Below are 13,386 nucleotides of genomic sequence, written 5' to 3'. Positions count from 1 at the left end.
TTTATTGATAATAACAATAATAATAAAAATGATAATAGCGAATCAGAATTAATAAAGTATGTGTATGGTTTCAGTTTTACCACATGTTGTCATACCAATTCATCTATCAGCAAAATCATTCCCTGCAGTGGCATGCAAAAGGGCAGGCACCCTGGGTATAACAAAACTAAGACTGATGTTTTTTTTTTTCTTTTTTGGTTTGTTTTTTTCAACTGTTCAGGCTAACTGATTGTGCGATTGGCTAAACGGCCCGAAGAGAACAGAAACTGCGGTTTACTTCGAGCACCTGAGAGCAGTTACTCCATTGTTATCTGCTCCACTTAAGCAAGGATTGAGATACTGGTTTCCATTCAATCACAGGAATAGACAATTATTCCAAATAAAATTTGAAAGGCAACCCTTTCAAGAAGATGGGGTGGTGTGTTAAGGTCTCCCTGTTGTGGTTGGAGGATCTGTTTACCTTATTTCTTTTAAGTTGTGTGGTAGGAATATGCTCAATTTTAGTTAAAACTACTCACATAATAAGTTTGGGATTTTTTATAAGATTAGCATTGGGAATTGAAGTAAAATGATGGAATGTGATCCCTTCATGTGACAGCCCAGAGCAGCCCTGCGATTTCAGGCATTGGACAATAATGTCCGTGACTCAGCCATATCGGCAGCTCTTGATCTGAAGTGGATGTTTTATAAATGGATAGAGAAATAACAATATTGCAGTGTGGATGCATATGGAAATGTAAGGAGTGCATAAATTCTTCCATGAAGAATAACAATTCAGCTAAATACAGCGGCAGCAAAGGTATTTTTGTGACACTTAGAGGTAGCGGCAACAAAACATCTTAAAATAATAATCATGCCTTGTGAGTACCATGTGTTCAAAGTAGCCCTGGACAATAAAATGATAACGATAATTATCATCAAATGACTTTTGTCAACAATAATTATAAAAACTATCAATAAAATTCAAAAGATTTAAACTGAATTTACACCACCCGAACACACCACAAAAAAAACGGAGGCCCTGATGCGATGTGAACGCTAGTTCCAAACCAACGTTCGTTCAGTAGACGAAAAATATGGCAAGGCGAAAACTGCAATTCTTAGCATGGTTAGCAATAGAGCAGCTAAAACAGAGCATGAAAGCAAAAGGACTATAAGAAAGCCAAAATGAGCGATTATGAGATGCATGACAACAGCAAGCCGACCCACGAAATGATCAGAGAAATCTCCCTGTCGTTTTCTTTCTTTCTATTTTTGTTAAGCCCCTTAAACTGTGTGCAAAAACAGCAACCTTATTGAAAATTATCTTAACCTCCTAGGACCTGGCGTCCACATACGTGAAGATCTCTTTTTTGGTTGTCACAAGACTAAAATTTTAAATTTTGGACTACAAGGGCCTGGGGTCCACTTACGATGTAGAAATCATTTTTCTCTGAAACTACATCATCCTTCTTTATTTTTTTTTACACCCATCAGGTTGCAATTACCCTAAATATCAAAGAGAAAACAAAAATGCTTGCCTTGCAAGAGTCTGGGTCTTAGGAGGTTAATCAATTTTAACCCATTGTCCTCATTTAAGGAGAGCCTGTAATTATTTTCTTACTTGTTTACGTGGATTAAAATGGGGTAAATTCATCCAACTGTTTTTTTTTCAAACGGCAACTACTATTTGTGAGGATAAAAATAGTATGCTTGCCATATGTGACGTCTTTAGTTTATTATTCTATCCAGTTCATATTGCAAAGAAACTGTTGCGTTGAAGGCAAATGTATACGTTGGCCAAAATTTATGCAGGTTTTATTATTCATTACTTTTCATAGTGTAATGAGGGAGTTGTTTTAGCTATACGTATTGCACAACAAAACGATAAAAATACTTTTAAAAATCATATTTTATATTCTCTTCTTTAAAGGAAAGTAACAGTGACTTTCATAATTTAATAACGAGGAAAGTAATTTATTTATTTATTCACCAAAGTTTGAAGTTTCCAATTTGAAAAAAAAAAGATGTGACAATTGCAGATATTTGTAGATATATTTTTTGGGGTGATAAAAAAATTGTTATATCACCCAGTGCCTGTTTAAAGTACAAATACACCTTTTTCTCTTTTTTGACAAATGATTGTGAACTGTCAATATCATTTCAAGCAAGTGTTTCAGCTACATTGACTAAAAACTGAGTTTTACAGTGTGGTATTTTTAATAATAATGTAACACTTACATCTTCATCCTGAGAGGGCTGTACCATATCCACAAGGCTCTCAATAATATTTTGCTGATTCAGCCACTGAAATAGGAGAGAATTTAGTTAAAATAAGTACAGTAATACCAGACATACGAGTGCCCCGACCTACGAGCAATTTGAGATACGAGTAAAATTTCTAGCAAATATTTATCTTGAGATACAAGACGAATTTTGATATACGGGCAAAAAGCAGACGCGAGAGGCTGCTCATAAGAACATCATGGGCACTGTCTTTTTGGTCGCAACTCCCTCGTGTAATGTCTCTACGAGCACTGGGCGGAGTGTTGCATTTTTTCAATGTTTTTTTTTCCATTAGTCAGTGCGAATGACAGAGCATGTTCGCGAATACGAGAGGAGTACTACTTCCCGGGCAAGTTGGCAAGTTGTGGTGCGTTACACTATTGTTAGGACATTTGTGTGCATCATTTTCGAAATATTTTGAACGGAAGACAAAAGCAAACAACCCTCGATAGGATACATCTGAAGGTCAGGGTGGAGGCGGGGCAAATAGACCCAACCGGGAGAAAAAAGGGAGAACAATTTAAAACAAAATTGCAAGTTTAGTTTAAGGTTAGATTAAACTTATTTTTTAGAGTGTCTCCATCGTAATCCAAGTTCATTTAAGTGTGTTATGTTACGAGCGTTTTGCTGTGCAAAAAGTCTCTCCTACCACTCTGTCTCTCTCTCTCTCATTTCTGAGAAATCGGTCTAAATTTAGTACTAATAAATACATTTTAGTACAATTAAACCACTAGTTATTTGTTACTTTGTTAATAGAGAACAGATTAAAACAAATACAATTGTTTTTCCAATCCAATTTCCTGTTTTTGATATTTTTTCAGAGGGTTGGAATGAATTAATTTGTTTTTAGTTCATCTCTGTGGCAAACGTTCAATTTAGTTATACGAGTAAATCGACATACGAGCTCAGTCCTGGAACGCATTAAACTCGTATCCTGAGGTACCCATATAGCTGCACTCCCTTGAGGTTCTTCAAAAATTAATGAAAATGGGGGAAAGAAATATTTTTTCTTCTTTTAATATGGTTTCTATAGGAGGACAAACACGAAACACACATTCTTAACGTTTTCCAATGGTGTAAGAATGTAGAATATCAAATTTCAACATTTCTGTCAATGAAGATTTGAGTCTTGGCCTGTCATGTTTCTATCAGAAGGGCAGGATGCTAGGCAGGTCGCTGTTCTGAACAAACTGGCGACTGTGATGGGCCTTGGATCCCAATGGGGAAAAGAAAAAACAAATAAATGAGGAAAACAAAGGATTGAACATTTCTTGTACCAAATCACTTTCATTCATTGCCAATGCGGAAACGTTCAATTTTCAAAACGACGAAAAAATAAATCAGATTTCTTTGTTGCATTCCCTTAATTTATATAAGGCAATGAAACCTAATTAATGGATTGTCAGGGCTGTGTTTGCGTGGAACATAGTTGAACCCTAACGCGGGGAAACAAGAATCACAAAACATAGGCATACAATCCAGACGATCCGATCAGGACTGACAAAAACACAGTTTAAATAGACAGACATGGGTCGACGAGACAATCATTAAGATCTGGATAACACAAGAGATAGAAACCAGGAGAACGGTGGGGAGACCACAGGTGAACTCAATGGGAAATCACATGGACAAGTCACACAAGTGAAAAAACGTAGGCCCAATTGATATTGTAAAATAGTTAAATTTGAGGCGGCATTGTACAACGGAGAAGCCACATTGTGCGCCGTTCTCTACAGAATGCAGTGCAGGGAAAATAAATTGAATCGAGGGTACGGCTAATATGCGCATAAAAACAGGACATGCAAAAAAACTGCAAATTGATGGCGCCGTGACACTGACGTCACAACAAAAATGGCTGCTGCGTCGGTGTGTGACGTCACGACGGAAGCGAATTCAAAATTGAGAAAAGATAAACAGAAAATACTAAACAAAAATATCTTAGCGTATATTAATGAAATTCAAGAAAAAAAACGTATTCATCTGAATGAATTTACAGCAGGGGTGGGCAAACTATTCCGGAAAGGGCCTCAGTGGGTGTAGGTTCTCCTTCCAACCTGTAAGAGGAAACCTTTCCACCAATCTGGTATCCTAAAAGTGCAATCAGTGGATTGCAGTCAGGTGCTCCTTGTTTCAGCAGAAACCTCATTCATTGGTTAAACTGTTTATGTTGGATCGGTTGGAACAAAAACCTGCAACTACAGCGCCCCTCGAGGACCGGTTTGCCCACCTCTGACCTAGTGTCAATGGAGTCAATGATTTCTGCTGATTATTATCATCACCATTTACAATTGATTCTTTTAATCATCCTAACAACCAGCACAGCCAAACATTTTGCTCCCAATCACAATTGAGAATGACAATATAGAATACATTTAACAAACAAAATGAAGTTTACATGGTCATCCATATCAGGGCACCAAGGATTAAAAGTGTAAATTTGTCTGTTCTAAGTGCACACAGGGTGTGACAATCCTACTACTCACATTAAGGACATCGTGTCGCAAGAGTGGTGGTTCAACACACGTGAGCATCCTGAGAAGCAGGTCCATGATGGCTGAGGTCCCTATGTGTTTGATCACTAGATTTACAAAATCCTCCCGCTTTTGGAGAAACTCTACTATCTAGACATATAAAAACATTTCATCATTATTCTGTTTTGCTCCAAGTCTTTATTTGACACTACGGGTCGTATAAATTTCACCAAATGCTCACCTGTTCAGGTTTACGTCCTATGAGAATAGAAAGGACCTTAGAGAAGAAGCTGGCCAGGAGAGGATTAAGAGGTGGTTCATTTTGGAGAAAACCATAGAGTTTCATCAGCAGTTTTTCATCTTCCACTAATTTGTCATTGATTTGGCTGACATCTGATGTAAGCAGTTCACATGATATGTTGGGATACCTTTGGCAAAAAACAGGCATATGGAAGGTATATATGACAGCAAAAGCATTAGAGGCATGCTTAGAAGACAGGTCCAAGCCAGTAGTATACGCATGAATATATATAAATATATATAAATATATATAAATATAAATATATATAAATATATATATATAAATATATATATATATAAATATATATATATAAATATATATATATATAAATATATATATATATAAATATATATATATAAATATATATATATATATATATATATATATATATATATATATATATATATATATATATAAATATATATATATATATATATATATATATATATATATATATATATATAAATATATATATATATATATATATATATATATATATATATATATATATATATAAATATATATATATATATATATATATATATATATATATATATATAAATATATATATATATATATATATATATATATATATATATATATATATATATATATATATATATATATATATATATATATATATATATATATATATATATATATATATATATATATATATATGTATATACACACACACACACACACACACACACACTAACAGTCAAAAACAGTTACATTAGTACTAACGAACGTATCTAAATAAGAGCTTATGAAATTCCTCAATGGGAACGTTTTGTCTCAGGATACAAAATAATTTCAATTTGCGTAAGGTGAAATCTTAAAAATTCAAACGACCATTAAGAGGTAAATATAAAAAAAATCCTGTACTTTGGTTTGAAATTGGCATGATACCGAGTTGCTCCCTGCTGGCCTCTCATTGGCTAAGAGGGAGGTGGGTGTCCACGATGCCTTCGACCATTGTTTGTCACGGAATCCTCTCACGCTGTTACTCGATTGTATGAGTGTACATAAGACAACTTTAGCCTTTATATTTTATCATGCACCCCAAGAAAGTTATTTCCGGTGCGAATGAAAAGAAGTGGGCTTCTTATCCAAGTATTTATCAGATATGCTATCGCTCAGTTTGAGCCTTGCACATGTTCAGAAAAACGTCAAAAAAAGTCATCAAAGGCAATCGTCAGTTTTCACCAAAAGTGACATAATTTTAAGTTTTTGTTTATATAATTAGATATACTACACATCTATGGATGATGTCAATATCATCATGTCAAAATAAATTTGAGAAATGAAATGACTTTCTTTCAACGTCAATCAACATGTAGTTTGCACAATATAATCTTACTTGTATTTGACATTATCCTCCACATCAGTACTCGGTTCCTGCGTAATGAAGGTAACAAGGTCCTCCATGCACTCTGGTCTTAGAAGGAAGTCAACCAATTTGTGGTTTTGGGCTTTGCACTCTTGCAGAACATCCTCTTCATCCATGATATCTGTTAGTCTTACATCGTCCCTCTCCAGCAGCGTATCAATGTGGGATGTGGCATGGAGGTCAAATTTCCAAAACATAGTTTTCCTAAGCAGGAAGAGATTTAGGGATAACTTGTTTGATCTGTAAGCTTATAACAATAAGATTCAAATGCACTAAACGCAGTTCCGAGAAACTCTAAGAAGCACACCGTCTTCTCCCTCCTTGTATTCTGGCTCAAACATGCACAATTGTGTTGAAAGAGAAAACATGCTAAATGCATTACCATCAATGTAAACAACCGCCAGGAGTGTGATTGACAGGCGGCAATGAAACATTGATAGAATCCCAGCATTGACAGGACAAGCCAATTCCTTTTGAAAGGCTCACTCTCAGTTTCCAACTCATTTTCTGAACAGCTTTATCCTCACTAGGGTCGTGGGGGGTGCTGGAGCCTATCCCAGCTGACTATGGGCCAGAGGCAGGGGTCACCCTGAAGTATTGGCCAGCCAATCGCAGGGTACAAGGACACAAATAACCATTCACGCTCACACTGATACCTACAGGCAATTTAGTGTCCAATCAGCCTACCATGCATGTCTTTGGAATGAGGGAAGAAACCAGAGTGCCCAGGGAAAACCCACGCAGACCCTGGGAGAACATGCAAACTCCACACAGGTGGGCCGACCTGGATTTGTCCCCCAATGTGAGGCCGGTGCGCTAACTACCCAGCCGCTGCGCCCCTTTTTAAAGCCTTAATGTACATGTAATCATGTTTTCATCCAAATTTGCCATGGTTGTTAACACACAATCCAAGAATGTATTTATTATAATTTGATCTTTAATTGTATTCATTTATCTAAATTTGGAGCACCTGATTGTTCATAACATGCGGCAACTTCCCATAACCACTCAAGGTGGGAGAAATCCCAGCACACACCAGAGCTCAGTTTAAGAGAAAGGTTGTTGTGGTATATGATATTTGTGGCCCATTCCAAATCAGTCTAAACTTGCATGGGCTTTCTCCAGGTACAAATGTAAAAATAAAAAGTTCATAAAAATGTCAAAATTCACACTGAGAACACTTCCCGGGAAAATTTGCAAGTGGTGGTGTGTTATCCCAGTGTTTTTCAACCTTTTTTGAGCCACGGCACATTTTTTTACATTGGAAAAATTTGTGGCACACCACTAACCAAGAATTTTACAAAATGTCACTCTGTATAGTATATTTAATTACAATATAATTTCTCAATTTATTTATACTCAGTCAGTGTGAAACCTGGGCCTGTTTAGATGAACACAAAGCCGATATCCTGGCAGGAATAGAAGAAAGACACACACGAAGCTCTTCTTCAACAGCTCTCAGTCTCTCTCTGTTTTTAGTTTTTATAGCAGTTAGGCTTGAAAAGCTCAGCTCACACAGATATGTTGTGGAAAATGGGAGCAATGTCAGAACAGCTTTGTTGGCCAGAATGGGGAACTCCTTAGCAGCAGTCAACCAAAAACTGTCCAAAGGAAGATCAGCAAATCTTAGTTTTAAACCACGATCCTGTTTCAGTTCAGTTAGTTCCTCCTGCTCTTGTAAAGTCATGTCCTTTCCAACAACTGATGCCGAGCTGTATGGGTCCCTAACCCAGTCAAAGCATTCAGTGGAGGCTGAAGAGAAATAAAATGACAACTTCTCCTCAAGACTTTTCAAATGTTTACCTATTACCTCAGACAGTGCAGCAGTGTTGCTTTGCTGTTTGTCTGTGAGTGGGAACATCTCCAGGTTGGCACGTTGCACATGTTGTTGCCAGAGGTGCACCTTTAAACGGAATCCATTTATTTCATCTGTGCTTGTAAGCAGGTTTTCATTTCGGCCCTGCATCCTTGTGTTCAGTTCATTAAGATGATGAAATATATCAGCCAGGTATGCCAACTTTGCGCACCACTCATCACTTGCAAACAGATTTGAGTAATCAGACCTCTCATTTGTCAGAAACATTTTAAGTTCCTCTCGCAGCTCATACACACGGGTCAGCACCTTACCGCGCGACAACCATCGGACCTCCGTATGGAGCAATAAGGCTTTATGCTCCGCTCCCATTTCCTCACACAGGGATGCGAATATACGGCTTTTCAGAGGTCGTGTCTTCACAAAGTTCACTATGCGCACCACATCGTCCAACACAGGAACCAGTTCTACTGGTAAAGTCTTCGCAACGAGGGCCTCACGGTGCAAAAAACAGTGCGTAATAATCACATCTGGGTTTTTTTCCTTCACTCTACTCACGAAGCCTTTGGTGCGCCCGACCATGGCTGCAGCTCCATCAGTGCACACACTTGTGCAGTTTTCCCACGTAAGTCCTCCCTGGTCAAGATATTCCGATGTGACCCGAAAAATTTCCTCTCCAGTTGTTTTTTTCTGGCAGTGTCTTGCAAAATAGGAAGTTTTCTCTAATGGCATCACCATCCACAAAACGCACATTGGCCAAGAGCTGAGAATGTCCACTAATATCCGTAGACTCATCAACTTGCAACGCAAATTTCCTACTGATGCGTATCTTTTCCAAAACATGGCTTTCGATGTCTGTAGACATGTCATCAATACGCCTGGCAATTGTGTTATCAGAGAGCGGGACTTTATCTATGTCTTTAGCCGCATCAGGGCCGAGCATCTCGTTGACAATGGCTTTACAGGCAGGTAGTATTAATGTCTGCCACAGTGTGCGGCTTTTTTGATTTAGCAACAAGTTCGGCGACTAGGTAACTAGCTTTGAGCGCTTTCTCATTTACCTTTGTGGTTTTTCTCATAAACGTTGCCTGTTTCTCTGTGTTTACATGCAGGCGAACAAAATAGTCTATCGGCTTGTTTTGAAGCGACGGGTGTTTCGTTTGGAGATGGCGTTTAAGCTTGCTTGGCACCATGGCGCTGTTGGATAGCTTCTCGCCACACACCAGGCATAACGGAATAGGTGTCGTCTCATCCCCGGTGAAAGTAAATCCAAACGAAACATAGCTTTCACTATAATGCCTTGAGCTCACCGTCTTTGCTTTCTTTTCTCCACCACTCATACTAGGGCCTTTATCCGGGTCAGAATCTTGTCCAGGGCCCAGTTCGGAGTTTGCAGTTGTCCTTTTTAAAAACTTCTCCATGACTGTCACCACGGCCTCTTAGGTGCATCACTAATTTTCTTGGCGGAACGAGGCAATCAACTACGTGTTGCCACACGGACAAATATTACATTACGCTGCCAGCCTTTACAGCACGGACACTGGACAATGACATCATATTTGCAGAAAACTATTAATAAATGTTAATTTAAAAAAAAGGATATTGGATAATTTCTCACGGCACACCTGACGATCTCTCACGGCACACTTGTGTGCCACGGCACAGTGGTTGAAAATCACTGTGTTATCCTATTGGGAGGACATTTGTGTGCATCATTTTTGGATTATTTTGAAGGGAATACAAAAGCAAATAACCTTTGATAGATTGCATCTTAAAGTCAGGGTGGAGGCAGGGCACATAGAGCCCACCCGGGAGAAGAAAGTTATAAAAAGTTAAAACAAAATTACAATTAAGTTTAGTGTAAAGTTAGATTAAAGTTCTTTTTGAGTGTGTCTGCATCATAATCAAAGTTCATTTAAATGCATTTATGTCACGAGCGAATGAAAAAAGTCCCCCCTCTCCCTGTCACTCTCTCTCCCTTCTGCGAAATCTGTCTAATTTTAGAACTATTAAACACATTTCAGTAATATTACACCATAAGTTATTTATTACTTTGTTAATAGGTGGTGAATAACAACAAATACACTTGTTTTTCCAATCCAATATCCTGTTTTTGGTGTTTTTTCAGAGGGATGGAACAAATTAATTTGTTTTTAGTTCATTGCTATGGGATACGTTCATTTGAGTAACGAGAAAAATCGACATAGGAGTTCAGTCCCGGAACGCATTTAGCTCGTATCTCGAGGAACCACTGTACCATATTTACTCGCATATAAGTCGCCTGCGTGTATAAGCTGCACCCTGAAAGTTGGCCTGAAATTTTACCATTTCTAGGATATAAGACGCCCCCTGATTTTCACCTCCATATTCATGGTAGAAATGTGTTACTTTGAAGGGAAATTCTTAAGAAATCATCACAAGTGGTATTTCTGAGATACTGTATGAATCAAAAGCACACTATTAGGGTCAATATCATAAGGAAGTTAATATGCCTGTCTTTACTAATGCAAAATATCCAATTATTGAATTTGAAAAAGGAAATAAGTCTATCTTGATGAGAACTCGGTGCTTTTTAATTAAATAAATTACTATTTTCTTACCGGAAGTTAAAGATGTAGCGGCCAAATTGCTTTTAATGTGGAAATATCTCGAATTTTTTCGATGGTTCATATTACTGCAATAGTTGTCACTTTCGAACAAGAAATAAAAATATTTAAAAAACAAAGCAGAATTGTTTTATTTCATAATCACATGTACAATTGTTTCCATTCTGTTCTCCGAAAGGGAGGATGTTGTTTGCACGTAGACAAATTCAAAAAGGAAGTAACGTAAGCACAGGCAGGAAATATGGCCATAGCCCTATACGTACTCTTCACCAAGTCTCTGGGTGCTATAATAGCATACACATTACACAGGAATCAAGGTATATATTTTGACGATCGACCGTAAGACCTTCAAGTAGCCTTAACCATTGTGGTGTGCTGACATGGTAAATTATATGGTCAGAACTCGTACCTACGGCAACATGGCGGCGCCTTGAGCCAGCATTAGCAGACACAATTAAGTGTACACACATCTGGCCAGACGGAGCACATTTAACTACAGTAAGATGGCTGTGCCCCGAGCAACGACGGGAATGTGAGTTTTTTCACATTTTATGCAAAATACATTCATTTTTTTTTTATTTCATTCATAGACGTCCAAATAAATGTTGTTTAGTGTTTTATCTGTTTATCTTTTCTCTATTTTGAAATCAATGAAAGTATCGGCCGAGCGTGACGTTACGCGCCGACGCAAGGGAACCATCTCGAGAATGAATGTTTACGTTTCTACTCGTGACATGAACACGCCCTCCCAGAGTCTATTATTGGATAAAATAAAATACATTCTGTAGGGTTTTAAAACTCCCGCAGGTATGATAAACACAACAAAGTCCTGGTTACTGTTTCTATGGCAGAAAAAGATGAAGCAAACACAAAATTCGCTGAGCAGATTCAGTTCTACTGAGTCTTAATGTACACCCACGATTAGCAGTGCGGCCCGGTGAGGCAAGTGTTTAAGGCGTCGGCGTCTCAGCTCTGGAGTCCTGGGTTCAAGTCCAGGTCAGTCCACCTTTGTGGAGTATTGCATGCTCTCCCTGGGCCTGCGTGGGCGTCCTCCGGGGACTTCGGTTTCCTCCCACATTCCAATAACATGGTAGGCTGATTGGACACTAAATTGCCCCTAGGTATGGGTGTTAGTGTCCATAGTTGTGTGTCTCCTTGTGCCCAGCAATTGGCTGGCCACCAAATCAGCCCCCCCCAAAAAAAACAACCCGCGCCTCTGGCCTGGAGACAGCCGGAATTGGCTCCAACACCCTCCGCGAATCGAATGAGGATAAAGTGGCTCAGAAAATGAGACGACAATTAGCACCAAGCTGTCAGGAGGTTACAATTCGCTTAGACCCCTTTTAAAACGACCAATGTACACAGTAACCTACCCAGCATAGTGTTAACCCTACTAAGAAATCCAACATCATCAACAACAACAAGCCCATCACCATAAGAGAAAAATCAAACAGAACCGTGCTGAGTTGGTTGTTTTTTTTTTTTTGGTACGGTTCTAGCTGGCACAGAAACCAGCCTATGTTCTATTAATTAGCAGGGAAGGCTTTTGTAAAATATCACTTCGCATTGCAACAAGCACGCAGTGTTCCAAAACACAACTGCCAAAATCGTAACAGCGACGATCATCATAAACAATGTAACCTGGCCATCAGCCGTACCAACCTTGTCCTTGTACATACAACAAGTGTACCACATCACCTCAATGCATAAATTGTATCGTTTAATAACTCAAATCTTAGGAGCGTACATCATGCGTTCGCCAACTATTTTGTAGAAACACTGTTGACAAACCGTTCATGTAGCACCAAACATGATTTATTCCACCGGGCCGGCTTATGTACCTACCAACAAATGTGTGATCGGCGAGCCTCCACATGAATACCTTTCCAATAATTCTAAACCATGGATCTGTCCCGGGGATAAATACATACAGAACGTGCTGCTGAAAGAAATTTTAATTTGGGGGAGGTGACCAACGTGAAATGGTTGGCAATGGTAGACACTTTTCAAGATGGCGGTTCAGACCATTCAACAGCATCGATCCCTTCCCCCACAGCATGTTAGAGGTTTGTCGATCAGTTGCAAACAGTAATACGATTGGTTACAATCCAATCATTCAAAACACTTCTTTGAGTTCTATTGGCTCTCACGTTGCGTGGGGAAAAAATCTAACCAATCCAAATGTTGGTTTAAGTTTGGTTGACCCCACACACTCACCCAGCATGACATAACGCCACTTAGCGACGCTCGAGCAAACCTTGCAGTTTGGCTGAAAATCTAAATCTTGTTGAAAAAATGTAGACTTTTTCAACTGGTGGAGTGCTTTGAGATTTTTGTTGTGCAAAAAGTTTGCTGCACCTAAAAGACGGTTGGGAAACGTTTGTAAAGCTGCCCTTGGAAAAAAGAATGTTGTCCTTAATGACAAATGTTGGGTAAAAATCACTGTTTTGGTTATTGTATACTTTCAATAACATGAAGCAACTTCAGTATTTATTTCTAAATAAGTGCCAAATGGTAAATTAAAATATTACGTGTAA

The 13,386-nt window shown here is 38.4% G+C and overlaps 1 protein-coding gene across 6 annotated transcripts in view; it reads right to left on the bottom strand.

Moving 5' to 3' along the window:
• ppp6r3 (protein phosphatase 6, regulatory subunit 3) overlaps positions 1-12,883 on the bottom strand; it is a 54,892-nt gene extending 42,009 nt beyond the window's left edge. For all 6 annotated transcript variants that reach the window (XR_013325756.1, XM_077712320.1, XM_077712321.1 and 3 more), the window contains exons 1-5: positions 12,695-12,883; positions 6,401-6,634; positions 4,978-5,164; positions 4,749-4,886; positions 2,221-2,286 (exon numbers count right to left, since the gene is read on the bottom strand). Coding sequence is in view for 5 of the 6 variants with exons in the window: in XM_077712320.1 (XP_077568446.1) it covers positions 2,221-2,286; positions 4,749-4,886; positions 4,978-5,164; positions 6,401-6,627 (618 nt within the window). In the remaining variant the exon portion in view is untranslated. The remainder of the gene's footprint in view (positions 1-2,220; positions 2,287-4,748; positions 4,887-4,977; positions 5,165-6,400; positions 6,635-12,694) is intronic.
• Positions 12,884-13,386: the final 503 nt, after the last annotated feature.

Source organism: Stigmatopora nigra, chromosome 2 (genome assembly GCF_051989575.1).
Source record: "Stigmatopora nigra isolate UIUO_SnigA chromosome 2, RoL_Snig_1.1, whole genome shotgun sequence".
Taxonomy (NCBI): domain Eukaryota; kingdom Metazoa; phylum Chordata; class Actinopteri; order Syngnathiformes; family Syngnathidae; genus Stigmatopora; species Stigmatopora nigra.
Note: the sequence above shows the minus strand (reverse complement) of the source record. Positions and strands in the feature narration are given on the sequence as shown.